We start from the raw sequence: 18,879 nt of genomic DNA, 5'->3' as shown, positions 1-18,879 counted from the left end.
TTGTTGCTGCTCTGCTCTCTGCTCTTACTCTCCACACCACAGGTTCATGGTAATACTTTTTTTATTTAGTGTCTGAAAAGCAATGAATGAATTGCAATTCCTTGGTTCTCAGGCTGTGGTACCACCGTTAATATGGCTCCCTCTGCTGGGGTGACTGAGGTTATTGTTAAAATTCACAGCTCCTGGTGGTTTAAATGCAGTGTATATAATATTCTTAACATTCTCAATGCAGTACAGTGCATACAGTCACCTGTGTATTTAACTGCAGTGTTGAATGTCTGACTGTAACTAATATTCTTACTACAATATAATTAAAGTTAAGTTATGCCAATAGTAATGGCAGTACTTGGACAGCCAGATGAATATTTTTGGAGGTGGTACTTATTGTAAAAAGTTTTTATAAACCATTGGAACAACTTATTTTCAACCAAAAAAAAAAAAGTACTGAACGGTCACCAGTTATTTTTGTGGCTCGAGAGCAGGATGCTGAGTCGCCTGAAATAGGATCCGTTCCAGTTTGTGTAAATGTGAAGAATATCCAAAGGTCTCCTTACTGCTCAATGAGTTTTTTTTTTTTTTTTTTTAAGGTCTGAGGCACAGTATCATGGAAATGGGAATGTTGACATTCAGAAGGTTCATGTACTCAGCATTCAGGACATTAATGCACTAAAACATAAAGCTTTTTGCGCGTTCCAACTGACCCGAAGCTGCAGCAAACAAGCGCCTAATTCTGATGATTGCTTGTGGAGCTGTTCTTATCTCTATAATCTTGACTGTGATTAAATTCCAGAAACTTTGACCTGACGACGTCGTACGGAGAACAATACACCCTGCTTTCATAACCATTTTACTGCAGTTTTATACCTCTTTTCATCTCCTTCCGCCCGTCAGATACTAGCTGTTGAACAAGATTAGATGTAGTCAAATTTCAACTTTTACTTTTCTAGCTATTTCCATCCCTCCTTAAGCTCCAGTATGTTTTAATCAACTGAAATGAGTGGTTTTATTCCAAATCACTCTTTAATGACCAGTTTGTGACTGTAAGCACAGCTCTAGTATGTGATATTTTAAAAGGAATCTATTATTTTTAATGATGTCCAGCTTGCTTTGGTATTCTGTTTATAACTCTTTGTGGTTTCTATTTATTATTTAACTTTTTTGTGTAGTTTTACAGCAATATCTCCTAACCTTTTTCAGTATTGATTTCTTTATTATCTTTTACCAGGTTAATGTACATTTTAAATTCATTATAACATAGTTAGTTTAATTGTTAGTTTAGCGTAACAGTAACATGTGGATGTCATTTACTATATATATATATATATATATATTATTTGACACAACCTGATTTAAAGCTCCCTACAGGTATAGCAGTATCTGTATCTAAAACCTTTTAAACATTCTGTTGGTGCAAACTGGTCAATATAGTGTGATGGATTTAATATAAAGAATGATAAGATGTGTCCCATGTTCTTCATGAATGAGAGACCAAATATTGGCTAGGAAATGGATTGTATTACACGACTATCTCATGCTTATATGACAAACGTTTAGAGAAATAATGTTCAGAAACTGCAGAAGCGGCATGTGAAATTCCTTTACAAGATATAATATATATACACACACACATAGAACATTACAGCCCACTTTATGCTGTAATGCGTCTTTATTGTTCATTTCTCTTCACGTTTAAAGTTCTGTCTGAGCGGAGTTCGACCAGGATTCGGCGAACTTTGACCTGAAAAAAAGTAAAGTTGTACCATCACGCGCATTAGCCAACCCAGCGCGGGCACGCGCGGCCGGAGCGACCCCTGATCCGCAGCGCTCAAAGGTCACAGTGTAGACCCGCGGGTTGCCAGATCGCTCCTTTTCGGAATAAAATAACACATTCCACATTTTACGGGAATTTCATACCTAAAGTCTGTAAAGAGAATTGGATAAATCCAATACCATTTTTTTTTTTTACCAAAGAATCCTATCGCACTCAGGTTATGATGATTACTTTTGTTTAGCTGTTTTTAATGTTAGTAAAATAATAACTTCCCATTCACGCAGATCTGCTATCTCCATATTCCCTTAACCTGTCTCTGCACCAATCACGGCATATTTCACTGAAAAAAAACAAACAACTAAAACAATTGGAATGTCACATCTAATATTTTAAGATCGACGTAGATCAATTTTTTTAAAGTTTAGCCAGTGTTTTGTCTTGTTTGTTGTAGTGTTTTCAGTGTACTAGGTCTCCCCCTTTTCTCCTTCCTGGTCGCTCCATACTCCGCATCCTTTTCCCAACGCTCCCAGCATCTCTCCTCTGTACGTGTCCAAAGTCAGCTTTAATTACCACCCCTCCAAATACCGAATTTAAACACCCACGTCCAACTAGAAACAGCGCCGACAGAGGTAGACACGTGACCAGAACGAACGGTTTTATCGACGAGCGTGTTTTGGACGCGGGGATTGGGAAGGCGCGACCTGGCAACCCGCCGAGGCGCCCGGATCGGGGGTGGAACGGAGCGATAAAACTCTGGCGAACTTGCCCGTCTCGGGGTCCTCGGCTGCGGGGCCGTCGGCAGCATGTACGTCTGGTTCGCGTCGCTTCTGGCCGGCCTGGTGCTGCTGCTGCTGCCAGCCGTCCGGAGGACCTACTTCCCGCACTTGTTCCAGGACGCGCGATACATCGCGAAGGCCGCCTGGTTCGGCCTCCGGCTGGCCAGGTACCGGACGCGCAGACCCTTCTACAGCCTCCTGGAGCGCTTCACGGACGCGGCGCGGACGCACCCGAACAAGCCCTTCATCCACTTCGAGGGCGCGACCTACACGTACCTGGAGGTGGACCGGCTGAGCAACAGGGTGGCGAACGCCCTGAGGACGTGCGGCGGCGTGACGCAGGGGGACACGGTGGCGCTGTTCCTGGCCAACGAGCCCTGCTTCGTCTGGACCTGGCTGGGCCTGGCCAAGCTCGGCTGCGCGGCGGCGCTGCTCAACTGCAACATCCGCTCCAGGTCGCTGCTGCACTGCTTCTCCTGCTGCGGGGCAAAGGTCATCATCGCGGCGGCGGGTGAGAGACGCCGGGCGGGGAAGTGATGCTCTTCTCGGCTGCGGGTCTTATCGCTTCTTGTGTCCGGTCCCTCAGAGCTCCGCGACGCCGTCCAGGAGGTGCTGCCCGCTCTGAGACAGCAGAGCATCTCCGTCTACATCCTGTCCGATGGAGGCCACGGCGACGGCATCCTGCCGCTGTCCGGGGAGATCAGCCGGGCGTCGGACGAAGCGCCGCCTGCGTCCCTCAGGGCCAAGGTCACCATGAAGAGCGTGGCGCTCTACATCTACACGTCTGGGACGACAGGCGAGCCAGACACACACACACACACACACACACACTAACACTGCTCACAATCCACGCCCAGACGGTCATCCACTGCAACACACGTGCAGCGAAGGTCAAGTTTGTGGTATTAACGGAAGGGGAAATGTGTGCGTGTGGTGTGTTTTGTGTGAAGGCCTCCCCAAAGCCGCGCTGGTGACGCAGGAGAGGGTGTGGGCGGCGTCCTTCATCCAGTCCATGTCCGGGGTGACGTCACAGGACGTCTTCTACATCAACCTGCCCCTCTACCACAGCGCTGGCTTCCTCATCGGACTCACCGGCTCCATAGAAAGGGGTACGTTCCCATCACACCGAGGTGCCCGACTCAGACGGCATTCCTGAATCTTCCTGTTTTTCTGCTTCGAGGTGGAACCGTGGTTCTAAAGAGAAAGTTTTCTGCGTCGCAGTTCTGGGATGACTGCAGGAAATACAACGTGACCGTCACGCAGTACATCGGCGAGACCTTGCGCTACCTCTGCAACACACCAAAGGTGAGAGGTGAAAGGGCAGAGCGGCGCTTGACTGATCTCAGCCTTTAAACTGCAGAATCAGCTGATTGAATTACGACCTGACGTTTCGTTGTCCGGCACACCGTCCCGGGGGCGGGAGCATCGCCATTAATTAAATGAAATTAATATCCGTCACATCGGATTATATTTGAGGCTTGAAGGCCGTTCAGTTCAGCAAGTTCTTATTCAAGTTCTGATCTTACTTCTGATTAGAAAGGCAACGAAAAAGAGCACAGCGTGAGAATCGCCATCGGCAACGGAGTGCGGACCGAAGTCTGGACCGAGTTCCTCAAACGTTTCGGCAACATTTCCGTGAGGGAGCTGTACGCCGCCACCGAGGGGAACGTTGGCTTCATCAACTACACCGACAGAGTGGGCGTGGTCGGGCGCGTCAACTTCCTGCACAGTGTATGTATACTAAATGTCCCAAGATGCAAATTGTATAAAATTACCAGTTATGCGCAGTACATAATGACACATTTTTGGGCTTTATTGTCATTTTTAATGTTATTAATATTGTTTTTTTGTAGTTTTGCCCATTATTTTTGTCTAAAAATATATTCACATTTTGTTGACTGCTCTGTTTTTCATTTAATTAGCAGGGACTTTTTCATTAGCAATTTTAATGAGCTGGACGCCTTTAATTTGACACCCTGTTCACTTTTCAGGAGGGAACCCTGTGTCCAAAAACATAAACCATCGTTACACAATTTGGTGGTCTCAAGGTCTCTATTTGTCTTTCACAAGAACAGGTCATGTCTTCTGCTGGATGTGGTTGGGGCGTGTAGGTGGACATTTATACTCATAAACTGGCACAACGACGATGATAAGCCGTCCTCTTTAGAGAAAATTTAGATGAACCTTCTTATTTTCTGACTTACGTACAGAAACTACAACAGAAAGAAAAAAAAAAAGGTTGGGTGTAGATGGGGGCCCTGGTGAACCAGAACTGATCACTTCATCGATGGTAACATGAAAGCACGTTGTAAGTCGCTCTGGATAAAGACGTCTGACAATAATTTACATCTAAAGCATTTGTCAGCGCCTGATCATGATTGACTTCATTCGTAAATGATCAAATTGCCCCGTCACTACGTACAGCAGACAAAATGGGGATTTTTCACAAACTACATGTACGATATTGAAGGGTTCAAAGCATTCGTTGTCATATGTACAGAATAAATAACATTTCTCTGTGCAGTGAACATCTTTCTTTGCTGTCCCCACACAAATGGCGAGTTAAAGAGTTTAAAATAAATACAAATAAAAAAAAGTCAGTGAGGACTTAAATGTGTGTGCGGGTGTGAAGTAGTAGAGAAATGTCCGTATGAGGTAGATAGCACTACTTAATTAGTACTTACTGTGTAACTAGCAGCAGTGTATTTTCTTACTGTAAAAAGCGTAACGTGGCCATGTTTGAATCTTAACAAACGTTCTTCTTTCTTTCCCCCTTTTCCTTCCTTCAGAGAATGTTTCCCTACGCACTGATCAAGTTTGACACAGAGAAGGAGGAACCGGTGAGGAACTCGCTGGGTCTCTGCGTAAAAGCAGCCAAAGGTCGTTCACCTCTTCTCTCTCCTCACTCTACAACGGGGTGATTGTGACACGCGGAACAAAGTGAACTTTGCGCCACGTCGCTCGATCTGGACCGTTGCTCATTAGAATTTCGTGTCCTGGGACGTCCAGGCAACATTTCTTGGGTGTCTGGATCACACGAGCGTCTGTAATTGTCCAGTTCGAGCTGAGTTTGGCCCTGTATTCTGTATTCAGTGAAATGCTGCAGGCGGTTTGGAGATGAGGCAGCATGGTGGCCCAGTGGGTAGCACCATGACCCCCCCATGGGGTTGGATTCCTGGCCTTGGGTTTGTGCGTTTGCACATTTTGGGTTCTTATATTTCCTCCCACTGTCCAAAAGGATACACACTAGGTGAATTTGTGTCCCCCATGCTGAGGGACATAACGTGCGGAACCGACAGGAACTGTACGGTGAAGGTTCACCTGGGACTTTAATCGTGAAACGTCGCTTTTACGAAGCAGATATTGCCTTCTGATTGACAATGTTAATGCAGACTGAGAATGGGAAGGATTTCGTCCTGTAGGTGAGACCGGACTGCTGGTGGGGAAAATCACCAAACGCTCCCCGTTCGTTGGGTACGCTGGGAACAAACAGCAGACTGAGAAGAAGCGACTCTGTGACGTTTTCGTGAAGGGAGACCTGTACTTCGACAGCGGGGATCTACTGCGAATTGACCAGGACAATTTTGTCTACTTCCTGGACCGTGTTGGCGACACCTTCAGGTCCAGTTCACCAGTCTTTATGATTTATAATGAACAAAATAATGAAAATATGTAATTAGTGCAGTGCAGGCTAATAATAATTTGAACATTCCGTCCTTTTTACAATCAAGTGTAATTATACAGTAATTTCATATGCTGAGAGACACGGCCCACAGATCCCAGCATCACCACATCATCAGCGGCCATGCGTAGTTCTATACAGGCGAATACATTGCAGTAAACTCCTATCTGTGGTGATAGTTCCTCTCATTCCGTAAATTCCAGTAGCCTAATATTATTTTGGACAGTAACAATGTGTGTGTTTGGTCTCATACGAGGCTAGAAGCCCCTCCAACACTGATCAGTGCTCAAACCTTCACTTTGACATCAGATATTATTTAATTTCACACAGATTATGGAGCTTTTTTTAATATCCAAATGATTATCTATTGGTTCATATTTTAAAAGCTTGTGATAATGAGAAAATGTCTATATCAGATGGCAGAGAACACCAGACTTGACTCCGATGAACGGTAAAGTAAACTTCAATTATTTTATTTGCCAGATGGAAAGGTGAAAACGTGGCCACAACCGAAGTGTCCGACATCCTGGCGATGGTGGACAGCATTGAGGAAGCCAACGTATACGGTGTCACAGTTGAAGGTATGTTCTTCCTGAAGCCTTCAGGATGAACCACCAGATTAGATTTTGAGCTTATGCACTTCGACCCAGTTCAGATCCTAACGTGTAAATGCACTTTTCCTGAATCGCCTGTTTAAAAGGCCACGAAGGGAGGATTGGAATGGCTGCTGTGACACTGAGGGACGGGAAGACATTTGACTGTGTTGGAACATACAGCCACCTGGCCAACTACCTTCCACCTTACGCCAGACCACATTTCATTCGAATTCAGGTAAAATAAAATAAATACAAATGCTTCCAACGGCATGAAATATTTGATTCCATGGAAACACACAGACAGACAAACACACACACACACACACACACAATGTACGCTTTGCTCCTTCAGAGCTCTCTGGAGGTCACTGGGACATTTAAGATGAAGAAGGTGAAGCTGGTGGAGGAAGGCTTCAACCCCGGCATCGTTCAGGACTGTCTGTACTTCCTCGATTTGGGAGCAAAGAACTTTGTACCGCTGACCGAGGAACTTTACGAGGCAATAGTGTCAAGGCAAATAAAACTGTAATAAATATGTCTATAAGAACAATAGAAATGCCACTATTATTACCCCACCCCTCACTCCCTAGTGTCATATTTGACAAAGACTAACAGCCAGGAAACAAACTAACCTCAGGGAGGATTTTACAGTCGCTGCCATTTTCCCGCCAGTAAAGGAAAGTAAGGTGATGCATTATACTGAGAGCTTTGTAATAATATTTTTAAACCACCAGTGTTACTGTGCATTTTTTTTATTTTTAGAACTTTGCAATAAATGTGAACGTATTTACAGAAATATCACTGTTGATTAATTGAGGGGAAACTAACACTGGATTAAAGGTGGATATCATTTTTGATCACTACTCCGGCTGTATTTGATGGCAATGAACACACCGCACACATCTCCTGTGGCTCTGGAAACCTGACGGACACAGCAGCGGGATAACCGGTTCACCCCGGAGAGACATGCGATACCCAGACAAGTTTTTACTTTAAAAATGAATTTATTTATTAATTCAGTGGTATACTTAGAAATGTTGCAAAGAAAAAAAAATGAAAGTCAGCCACACAAGAGAAACTAAAACTGAGTTGAAGCTGTTATATCAAAAGAAAATAGTACTGATGTGCCTTAATAAATTTGTCTATTAGTACAAAAATACATTTCGGGGCACACAATACAGCATCCAGTATCACAAATAAAGGATGTGGCCGCTCACCGAAGCAGGCCCTTCATAAGTACATATTCTTTAAATTATTCAAACCAAGCACTTTTCTATTTTGTAAATAAGAATAAAAAGTTATTTTGACCATTAAAAATGCCTTTATGTAGTGTGTGTATACATATGTATATATATATATTTATATATTGGTAGAAAAGGTGGTTGTATTGTTTTTTTTTATAATTACTTTAAGTTCCAAGGCTCAGGGGTATAACCAGAATACAAACATATTCAATGTTGTAGTGTCCTCTCCCTATCTTATTCGCCTTCTCTTTTTTTTTTTTTTTTTTTTAAGAAACATGTTCCTTACTAGTTTTATACAAAAAAAGAAAAGTATAAAATGTCATTTACAGCAAACCAAGGCCATATGCTAGCATTATTTACAGCAAAAAAAAATTATCACCTAAATATTCTTTTTTTTAAATCCCATTTCACTTCATATGCATAGCAGTAAAAGAAAGCATACCTGTTCAATTAGCCTCAGATATTCCTGTGCTAAATCCAAGTTCACTGACATAACTGGTTGAAAATGGCAAAAAGACAACTTTTATTTCACCTATAATTTATCACTATACCTTAAAATCCAATGTTTTAAAGATACACAAAAAAAAGAAAAGAACAAAAACGTTAATATGCAGATAAGGCATCACTGCTTGCAGTGTAAGATGGGGGTTGTGTGTGTGTGTGTGTGTGTGTGTGTTGAGCGTCATAGCAGGCTTTCTGGACCTGAGTCATAGCACATGCATAGATCTCTAGACAGCAGGGGTTTTGAGAGAAAAAAAAAAAAGAAAAAAAAGTCAGTAACTACAGTAAAACGTTGCTGTAAAAGGTCAGCTCTAAATGTGAGCGGGAGCCCATTTGAACTGATCAAGAAAAGGTCCTCAGCAGGGAACGTCTTCATCTTAAATTCCTTCTGGTTCTTCATGTTCCCTTTCAAATTCCTTCATTCTGCATCACCTTCATGTTCCACAGCTCTTCAAAAAAAAAAACCTTCAGGACCCAAATGCATGAACACAGTCCTCACAAACAAAAACGTTTGGCATACATCAACTTCTTCATGTGCACGTGTAAAATTCTCAATGCAATATTTTATTTTTCCTGGTTGCACACAATATATTTTTTCCCCCATAAAAAAAATGTTGCTAAAATGTCAGAATGGGATTGCTCAGTCTGTCTGTGGCACGGGTCATGCATTCAAAGTTCCATTAATTTATTTAGTTATTTAATAATTTATTGGTATGTAATTTTTTGCAAGCCTTCAAGCACCAAAAATAAGAAAAGAAAGGAGAAAAGGGACAGCACTTGGAGAAGGGGCCGCACTGCTCCTCCTCATGATATTTTTGGGCACGGTAAACGACATCCAAGAAAAAGGAGAAGGAGTCAGTACTTCACGGTGCAGACCCCTCTTCCAGGAGCAGAAGAGCAGCACAGAGGAGGGTGGTGGTGGTGGTGGTGGGAGGAAGAGCGAGGTCAGCTGTAACCCACCTCCCTCCACGTACAGGTTCACATTCTGTAACAGACCAGCTGTTGCCCTCTTCAAAAGTGGTCTATAAGCACGGAGACACAGTTTGCTCCCACCAGGTAATTGGGGTCCCCTGGGAGAGATTTGTTCTGCCAGGTCTTGGGGTCACCTGTAGAGACACCAGGAAGGAGGTGAGGAAGGTCTCTGATGGTACGTTTGACGGACAACATGGATTAACGGGGCCTTCTCCTGAAACTTTCAAGCCATACAACCATGCTCAATATCTGCATGTCATTATTACACATACACTACCAGTCAAATGATGCATCTACTCTGTGGCGGTTATGCTAACCCAGATGGCGGCCATTTTACAGACTCCAATAAACATGTTTAGTATTTGTTGTATCAGGAGAAGTATGTTTGATGAATCTACCCCCCCCGAGTTCTTTGCTGCTTTGTTCACTATTGTAATCATTGTAAATCTATTGTAAGCGTAGAATTGAAATCTTTTTCAAACATCTGTTTCATCTGCCTCGAATGAAAGTGGAAGTTGTCTGGTATCTTTGTTTGACAATTTGATATGTTGGCCGTCATTCTGTCCTCAGACTTCTCAAATATCAAACCATTATTCTAATTGCTTGGAAAATAGAACTTGTATTGAAAGTAGATCTCTTTATCGGTGTTTTAGTTGGAAAAGAACAAATTTGGACTTAAGACTTCAGCAGAAATGTTCTCATGAAGCTTATATGGTGAGGTTGTATGAGCAAATGAATGACTACAGCCTGTAAATCAAAGAATTGAAAGCCAAGAAAGTGCAGATCTAGAAATCTAGAAAGTGAAATTCCCAGTGGATCAACGAAGCCCAACACCACACAGAACCCAAACAACTGAACCCTTCCCACAGATCCCAAAAAAGGACAGAGAAAGGACAGCGTACCCGACGAGGAGTCGGAGGATTTTAGAGCAAAAGACCAACCATCAGGGGTCATAGACGCACAGTGAGGCAGGCGCAGCTCCACAGGCTTCTGGAACTTCAGACCATGGGGACCACACATCACCAGGGGGCTGAGCAGGGTTTCACCTGAGGAGATGCACGCATCCTCAATATGAACTGATCTTCAAATACTAGGAAGAGCGGCTCATGACTGATGAGAGCAGGCTGGTTTCCCCATGGTGATGCATATCTTTGTTGTTTTAGTTTCTCTTACCCCACACCTACAATACCGCTGTGGTCTAAGGTTCTATGTGCATTATTGTTTGTTACACTTTATGCATATTGTATAGTTTCTAAATCCATAATTTCTTGATTGTGTTCACAAAAGACATACACCTGACTGTCAAAGGTGGATTTACACTGAACAGAAAATTATTATCTTACACTATACGTATTTGTTCTGTAAAAATAAAATACTGAATATAATAATGACATTTTCCCTCAAAATACAAAAAAAAAAAAAAAAAAAAAAAAAAAAAAAAGTGAAGCGCAGGACAGACCTTTCTCCTTGTCCAGAGGGGGTAGGATGCTGTTGTCTCTGCACACTTTGAAGTAGATCTCCTGCTCCACGCTTTCAGGGATGGCTCCCTGGGGGATGATGATGCTGACTCCCGTCTCTATAGAGCTCAGCACACCACCATTACAGTTAAAGATGCCCCTCGCCGTGGCAACCACGGTGTGTCCGTCGTCTTCATCATCCTCGAGTGCACTTGGGCTGAGAGTGCAGGAGTGATATAGGGAATGAGAGCGCGGTTCACATTACGCCTCGCCTCAAAAGAAGTAATGCCTACCACGCTAGACCTTTAATTTGGTTACATATCAAGAAGACAGAAACACTAAAACAGTTTCATCTACCTGACAGGGATGGCCTTGGGCAAGGTGTTGATGTTGTGCTGGTACTTGGGGCGGTTGTCCATGGTGCGTGTGAAGGTGTCCAGGCCGCTGTCGTGGTCCACAGGCTGAGGTGAGATCTGAGGTTTGGGGTTGTTGTTCACCATGCTGGGCTTGATCTGGGTGTCGTTGGGCAGCAGGTTGTGGTTGAACTTGGGACTCTCAAACTTGCGTTCAAAGGGCCGAGCGGAGCTGGTGTAAGGCTTGGGGACGTAGCGGTTGTAGCTCGTGGGGACGCCCAGAGTTTTAGGTGGGGCATCAGTGCCATTGACAGGGGACTTCTGGGGCAAGTAGTTGCCCTGTACTGCATCCACACGATTTGGGGGTCGTAGAGTGGAAAGGTCTGGTTTGGGTGTGTTGTAGGAGTCAGCCATGGAGTTTACTGGCAAGAAAGACAAAAAGCCAAATGTCAAAGCTCTATCTAAATTCAACCTGGACACTAAATAAAAAACTAATGTGAGTGCCAGCATCAAGAAACATGGACCAGGAAAATTAAACAAATGCGTTACCCTCTGTGTTGTTGAGCTTGGGGAGGGAGGGAGGTGGCACAGCAGGTACTGTCTGGCCGTACTGGGTGGGCGCAGGGTTGACCTGGGGTGCTGGCTCAAACCTCTTCTCCACAGGGCTCACCTTCTCTACAGACTCACTCCTGCAACAAGAATATGAAGATTGCAGCAAAAGCATAAAAGGCCACAACACCCTGCACCATCTGAAGGTTTTGTACTGGACATAAGAAATGAATTAAATACACAATGTGTTTCCTTTTCCCTCTTTACATTAACTTAAATCTTTTATACAGAGTAAGAATGTATACCCAGAAATGAGATTATACATATAATGATAGCTGTTTTACATAATGATATATTGAAAGTGTATATGGAAAATTTAAATTGTAGAAATGTGCAAAAAAAAAAAAAAAAAAAAAAAAAGATCTACAATAACTACAATATATTGCTGTCTGTGGGTTTGAGAAAATGTGTTAATTTTTTTTTTTTACCTTGGGTAGGGATAGCCTAACTGAGGTGGATTGGGTTTAGGCATTTCTTGGAAGCGGTTCATGACAGCGTTGGGCTGATTCATTGCTTTGTTGTCAAAACTCCTGCGATCAAAATAAGACAGTTGTTTCCTATAGTACTCCTCATCTTCATCAGGATCGTAGTGGTTGGAGCGAACCACATCATCAGCTGGCTTGGTCTGGGGTTTCTGAGGCTCTGGTGCTCTGTGACCAAAGAATGAATGAATGAGGGTAAAAGAAAATGTGAAGAAAGACCCACAGGGCCTAAGTCTGATAAAATATTAAATCTAAACTGTTCACTTACACAGGTCCTTCTCAGAAAACATTGGCTTGTGTCAAAACACTGATGTAATTCAAACCTGAAACCTGTCCAGTCTGAACCCAAAAAAATTATGTTCCGTTGATCAGACTAGAAGTAACTAATCTGGACTAGAGATACTAGTAGCAGGAGAGACATCCCACAGCAGACAAACTCTGCAAGAGACACAATCCTATGTCCACTAGGTGGCAGGTTGAGATTCTTCACACAAATTTTAATTGCATTTCAACATGAAAGCATATTAAAAATGCATGTAAAATAATTCGTTTTTTGTTGATAACTGCTGATGAAAATTAATTCTCAAATCATTAAAATATGACCTAATCTAATAATAAAAAGATTGATAATGCAGAAGTGTAAAACTTAAAAAGCAATAGAAAAAGAACTGTTTAATTTTTTATCTTTAAAGCTTTGATTAAGACAACATTTTGGTGCACAATGCTAGGCCTGTGTGCATAATGCAGCATGTTGTGGAGGGATACCTGTATGAAGTCTTCTCCTGCTCCAGGTTGTTGAGGGAATTGGCTTTGAGGACAGGTCCGGGTGCTGTAACTGGTTTGGGGAGATCTACAGGCTGAGGGAGGAAAACATGCACAGCTCAGTGTCTAAGAGCTGTAAAGACTGTAAGACCGGGGGTGTGTGTGCGAGCGTGTTGTAACTTACCCTGACAGCTGCAGTGTCTCCTACATCCTTGGCGCGGTCCACAGAAACCGAGCGCTTATTTTCAAACATCTTAACTCTGTTTAACACAGACTGGGGCTTCATGGCTGGGTCCTCATCTGTATCGTCCCTGGGGGGAGGGGGCAGGGGTTTGGAAGCTGCTGGATGTGGCGGTTCCCCCGGAGAAAGCAGCCCCTCGGGTTTAGGAGGTGGGGCTGGGGGATCTGAATTCATCAGCGGTTCATGTGGTCCCGGCTTATAGCCCCGGTTTGGAGGTCCAGGATTATAGGATGGTCTCACCGCAGGATCAGGGTAGTACTGCTTTGGGTCTGGGGAGCGAGCAGCATTGACCTGCACCCCATGCGGCTCAGGCTCATACGGGGAGTGGGCATCATAAGCAGCCGGAGGAGGCGGGGGAGGCGGCTCATCATAACGCATGGGCCCCAGTTTGCCGTGACGTGACCGCCCATCGTAGCCCACAACATTGTCATCATAACGAGGCTGAGAAGGGCTGTAGTCTCTCCTTGGGCCATCTTCATATGGAGATTGTGGGTCAAAGCTCATAGGGGGAGGCTGGTGGCCCTGAGGGTAGTTGGGCCCCGGTAGCGGTGGCTGGGGTGCGGGTTGCTGGTCATATTGGGGCCACTGCTCATTGTAGTGAGGCACACGGTTGTCGTAGTGCATGTGAGAATCGTAGTTGTGAGGCTTTGGTTGGGGGTAGCCACCACTGTCGTAGCCATAAGGCGGGTGGTCATATTCTCTGTATGGCTGTTTGTCCTGGTACACAGGCTGGTGACCATATGGTGTGGATGGCAGGGCCGCTTGAGATGGTTGCTGTTGCGATGGCGGAGGCTTCACTACATGGTTCACCCTCACTGGCTCGTCCACACTGTACAGCTCCTTCTTATACATCTAAAGGTACACAACAGCAGAGTGGCAGGAAACAAGGTCAGAGAGTAATTACAGTGTGAGCAACCCCATAAGACAACCAAAAAGTACCCAAATGCTACCACCAACAGAACTCCCAGAAGGAAAGTCAGAAAATACATATATACCAAAAAAAGGGACCTGAATACATATATAAACATACATATTGTTTTAATACCTGAAACTTAAAAAATTAAACAAGCATGTAGTTCAATGCAATCAGTATCAAATTCAGCTCTACTGTTTGGTAAGGAGCCTTTCAAGGAGTGCCCACTTGCTCATACATCTTTTAAGCCCTTACTCTCCGAAGACCAACAGTATAAAGCAGGCAGTAGATGGTTCATTTTTTGAAAGGCCACTTTACTCTTTCAGATTAGCCTGTAGACAGCACTTCTGAACACTGTGGGGGAGGCACATGTAATATAATAACGCTATTTGTGATTTTGTTCATAAATTGAGGAATGAATTATATATTTTGTTCTATATGACCAGAAAATACTGTCTGCAGGTTATTCATACATGCAACAAGAACAACATCTGCACTTGCAAATGATTTCTCAGTTCAATTTGCAATTCTTACCACTTCCGGTATATTATCTGCTGGTGCAACTATTACTACTGGTGCTTATATAACAACAGGCATTACAAGTGCTGCTACCTCTACAAACATAACAAGCTGAAAGAAACCCAAACACATTAGGCGCCATGCAGAAGGTAGTAAAGAGGCGACGGTGAAGAGACGGGTAGTGTTCTTCTCTTCCCAGTTACAGAGACACAAATGCACCAGGCCATCTCCTCATCCAGGGCCTGATGGGGTGCATGTGTACCATTCACACTCGCTCTCTATCCCTGGCCGTGTCAAAGGCACACAAAGCACTTGGTGTTGTGGGCACAGCACTCATGCAGACAGCGGAGTCGGGGAAAAGCATGTGTGAGAGACAAGGCAGGTTAAAAATAGCGGGCTGGGCCGGGCCGGGCCAAACCGAAACCAGTCCCGAGTCCAGGTTCTGGTCGCAGTGGTCGGTACCTGTGGTTCTGGACCGGTTGGAAGCGACTGGTGGGGGTCGTGTGTTGGGGGTTGCGCGAGCTCAGGTTCGGGCTGGGGCTCGGGATCGGGGACGGGGCTGTTAAGGGAGTCGGCCTGAGGGGTGCCAGCTGGCTCCTCTGGGCTCGTGGCCGCTGGCGAGGGGAGGGAGGGCGAGGCCACAGCTGCCTCAGCCTGCTGGGGAGCATCGGTCAGAGAGATTACAGACACACGCCGGAAAATGTGCACACTCACTGCAGCTTTAGAGCTCCCCTCAGAAACACCATTATTCCTGAAGCTCGATGGAGTCGTTGTAATGTTGAAGTCAGCAAAACATAAGGTACCCAAGTCTGAACAAACTGTTACACAATGGTTTTAAAAGGCACACTGCCACGCACAGTTCTAGATAACCGAAAATCCCCTTGCATCAACTGCGTAATGTTTTGAGAAAATATAAAAGATTTAAACAGGAGATTTAAATCTTTTATATAGATAAAAAAAAAAAAAAAAAAGTGTTGCAGTACATACCTGCTGTGGAACAGGCAACTTGAACCCGGCAGGGTCAATGCGGTTAGCGGGTTCTGGCTGAGACACAGAGTGCTGGTACCCCGGGTAGCCCTGCGCGTTCTGAATGACGGGTGGGTCCTCGCGCACTGGCTCGGAAGAGCGGGTGATGGCAGGCTCACTGGGAAGCCCCACCTCGTCGTTCAGAGTCTCGTCCAGCTCCTGATCCGTGTAGGCTCCGCCTTCCGTGTCTGTGTCCTCATAGTCAGACGTGTGGCGGCTGTCGGTGCTGTACATGGAGTACTCGCTGCCCGGAGCCGAGAGGTAGGAGAGACGGTCGTCATGGATATCCAGGTCATCTTCTGGGGCCCCATCCGCCTGCAGGAGAGGGCAGGGCAGAGACGAGAGAGACGGAGAGAAATGGGTGCCGAGAATGGATGGGGTTTAAAAAAGAACGAAGGAGAAAGAGTCAGAAGAAGCAGGGCAGCGGTACATGATGAGGACTCATTATTCAGGGGAGACAGAACGTGGAAACTTTCATCAGTCATTTAGTCCTACACCATTTCACTAGAATCATTTTCTTTAGCGCTGATGGATCCAGGCCTTAGGGCCCAGTGTTGTAATGATGACCGACAGCTCAGTGCATGCAGATCTCACCTTTCCTTCTGAAACCCAGACCAGCTGGTTCTGCTGCTGCTGGATGGTCTCTTTCAGAGCACCGTACCACCCGTCGTTCATGTTGTTCATGTTGATGGTAGCTGAAGAGTGAAAAAATATAATTAAAACGAAATTAAAACCTGAATAGAAAGGATATTCTCTTTATTTGTTGTATTCAGTGGACTCACTAGTGAAGAGGTGGTGGTTGTTCTTCCTCAGTTTCAGAGCGCGCTCATACAGCTTCCTGGCGCTCTTTCTGGACTCAGGGCACAGTCTGGTCCTCATGTTCTTCACTCCCTGCTTGCTGTCCGGGTTGAGGAACACCACAATGGGGTACCACTGGGCGTAATTCAGTCGGTCTACTGCATTTGGGGTGATGTCCAGCACTGCATGCTTATCCTAGACACAAAATGAAAAAGCCAGTAAGTGCAGATCATGACAAACAGATGAAAGTCGCCGTCATTGACAAAAACATCAAGTATTGAGTCAGCCTGCACTCACTCGGTCAATGATCTGTTTAATGGTGTGGAGACGGATGATTCCAGAACTGCGCTGGTCTGTTCCTGCATCTCTGGGTTCACTCTCTAAATAAGGACATAAAAGAAACCATGAAGAACATCAAAATGTATACACACCTCATAATTTACCTGAGGATTATGTACATATGCTCTGCTGAGGACCTAATGTAGGCAGGAGCTATACTCACTTGCAAGCTCAAACAGATCCGTCTCCTCTCTGGAGAGTTTCTCTCGGGCCACGTCAGCAATGGGCCCAAAAATCACCACAGGCCTCAGGAAGCCAGCTTATTATAAAAATCAACACACACTCATAAATAAAACATCACCAACCCTGAGGTCCACCCATCCACCCGGAAAAGAGATTCAGGATAGAATGAATTTTAACGAGTGACCTCAGAGCTCACCCTCTCTCAGCACGACTCGCTCATAGGCTGGGAATTTGGTCTGTACGGGCTGAGCAGACAGGTCCTCTCGACTCTTCCTCAGGTTCCTTTTGGAGCTGCGCAGGCCTCGGAACCTCCAGAAGTCTGCCCGGTCGCCACCCGGCGTTTTGGGCAGGGTGTACTGCACACTGGACAGCTGTTCTGCCCTTCAGGACAACAACAACAACAACTTCAAGTTGAGCTTTGTCGTCATTTCAGCTACATACATGTTAGACAGTACAACCTGGAGCTACATGTAACATTTAAACAACGTTACATACTGACAAAGTGCACATGTGCAGCATTGACAAACTGGGCTACGTAAAGGGCAATAACATGGGATACAGGCAGAGTAAGACAAGCAGTGCAGGAGTAACAAGAATAACGTCAAACAAAACATGTAGACAGCAAAGAAGACAAACAGCGCTAGGAACCAGTGAAATTATTCATTTAGGTGCAGAGGTAACAAATGTGCAAATGCTGCTGTGGAAGTGTGCAATTACGCACACTGACTGATGAGCACAACTTTGGTTAAAGCGTAAATCCAACAAGTACCTGTTCTTATTGGGGATTATACCCCGCTCCACCTCTTGGTGGTTCTTGCCAATGCGGATGGCCAGCCAGGAGCCCAGTTTGCCATTGTAGAGGGTGTCCACAACTCGGAACACCTCGCCCTTGTTGAAGCTGAGGCCGTACGGAGACTCCTTCTCATACTCAAAGTGGGTTCGGATGTAAAAAGAGTCGCCCACGTCTGACTCCACAATCCGTCGATAAACTAAAGGAAAAGTGTAAAATCAGACTGGAAGGCATGTAGGAGACACCACAGGTGGTCAGATGGTCAAGGAAACTCACCATCCTTCTTTTTCTGGGCTAAAATGGTAACTTCCTCCCCTTTAGGCAGATCCAGCAAGAACAGAACTGCTTCTTCTCGTATTATGTTTGCAAAGTCTACATTATTTACCTGCAGAGAGGACAAGAGAGACCCCATTTGAGCTTTTTGGTTTTTACCTTTTTCAACACACGGCCGACTCCCCTGTGAATATTATCAAAACACTCACCACTTCAGAGAATACAGATAAAATACATCACAAGAGCTGAAGAACAAGTGGAAGGCTGGTGCCAGAGGGAGATAAAGATGGAGACGCTGTTCAGAATGAAGAATTTTTGTGTGGGGATGCATATAAATCTGAGCGTTGGCCAGGCTGTGAGAGAAAATCTGTTACAACAGTTTGGAAAACCGCGCTGAAAATGCGAGCATCCTGGAACATACTGAAGGTTTAAGAGCGTTTATATAGCAGGAGAGGCGTGCTCTGAGCCGCAGGACTCATAAACGCCCCCTGCTGCCATTACAAAGCCTGTAAACCAGCGGTTATAAAACCTCAGAATATGGAATGACCCCCCTGCTGCCTTTAAGCAGCCCACTGATATCAATCATAAGGAG

At 44.8% G+C, this 18,879-nt stretch overlaps 2 protein-coding genes across 19 annotated transcripts in view; one reads left to right on the top strand and one right to left on the bottom strand.

Moving 5' to 3' along the window:
* The first annotated feature begins 2,497 nt into the window (after window positions 1-2,497).
* slc27a2 (solute carrier family 27 member 2) lies at window positions 2,498-7,688 on the top strand. Its single transcript, XM_028959217.1, has 10 exons — window positions 2,498-3,058; window positions 3,134-3,343; window positions 3,498-3,656; window positions 3,728-3,852; window positions 4,084-4,278; window positions 5,337-5,427; window positions 5,970-6,168; window positions 6,713-6,810; window positions 6,930-7,060; window positions 7,178-7,688. The coding sequence occupies exons 1-10, from the start codon at window positions 2,575-2,577 to the stop codon at window positions 7,352-7,354; spliced, it is 1,869 nt and encodes a 622-aa protein (XP_028815050.1). The 5' UTR covers window positions 2,498-2,574; the 3' UTR covers window positions 7,355-7,688.
* A 121-nt stretch (window positions 7,689-7,809) lies between these two features.
* tjp1b (tight junction protein 1b) overlaps window positions 7,810-18,879 on the bottom strand; it is a 65,301-nt gene continuing 54,231 nt past the window's right edge. For 12 of the 18 annotated variants that reach the window (XM_028959197.1, XM_028959200.1, XM_028959202.1 and 9 more), the window contains 17 exons: window positions 18,291-18,399; window positions 17,994-18,213; window positions 17,421-17,605; window positions 17,205-17,300; window positions 17,000-17,082; window positions 16,687-16,897; window positions 16,499-16,599; window positions 15,866-16,219; window positions 15,341-15,535; window positions 13,390-14,298; window positions 13,209-13,300; window positions 12,390-12,611; window positions 11,902-12,041; window positions 11,357-11,774; window positions 11,002-11,216; window positions 10,445-10,588; window positions 7,810-9,676 (listed from right to left, as the gene is read on the bottom strand). In XM_028959197.1, the coding sequence (XP_028815030.1) occupies window positions 9,582-9,676; window positions 10,445-10,588; window positions 11,002-11,216; window positions 11,357-11,774; window positions 11,902-12,041; window positions 12,390-12,611; window positions 13,209-13,300; window positions 13,390-14,298; window positions 15,341-15,535; window positions 15,866-16,219; window positions 16,499-16,599; window positions 16,687-16,897; window positions 17,000-17,082; window positions 17,205-17,300; window positions 17,421-17,605; window positions 17,994-18,213; window positions 18,291-18,399 (3,789 nt within the window). In that variant the 3' untranslated portion in view covers window positions 7,810-9,581. The remainder of the gene's footprint in view (window positions 9,677-10,444; window positions 10,589-11,001; window positions 11,217-11,356; window positions 11,775-11,901; window positions 12,042-12,389; window positions 12,612-13,208; window positions 13,301-13,389; window positions 14,299-15,340; window positions 15,536-15,865; window positions 16,220-16,498; window positions 16,600-16,686; window positions 16,898-16,999; window positions 17,083-17,204; window positions 17,301-17,420; window positions 17,606-17,993; window positions 18,214-18,290; window positions 18,400-18,879) is intronic. The other 6 variants (XM_028959206.1, XM_028959215.1, XM_028959201.1 and 3 more) reach the window with 5 other exon arrangements.

This window comes from Denticeps clupeoides, chromosome 17 (assembly GCF_900700375.1).
Source record: "Denticeps clupeoides chromosome 17, fDenClu1.1, whole genome shotgun sequence".
Lineage (NCBI taxonomy): Eukaryota > Metazoa > Chordata > Actinopteri > Clupeiformes > Denticipitidae > Denticeps > Denticeps clupeoides.
Note: the sequence above shows the minus strand (reverse complement) of the source record. Positions and strands in the feature narration are given on the sequence as shown.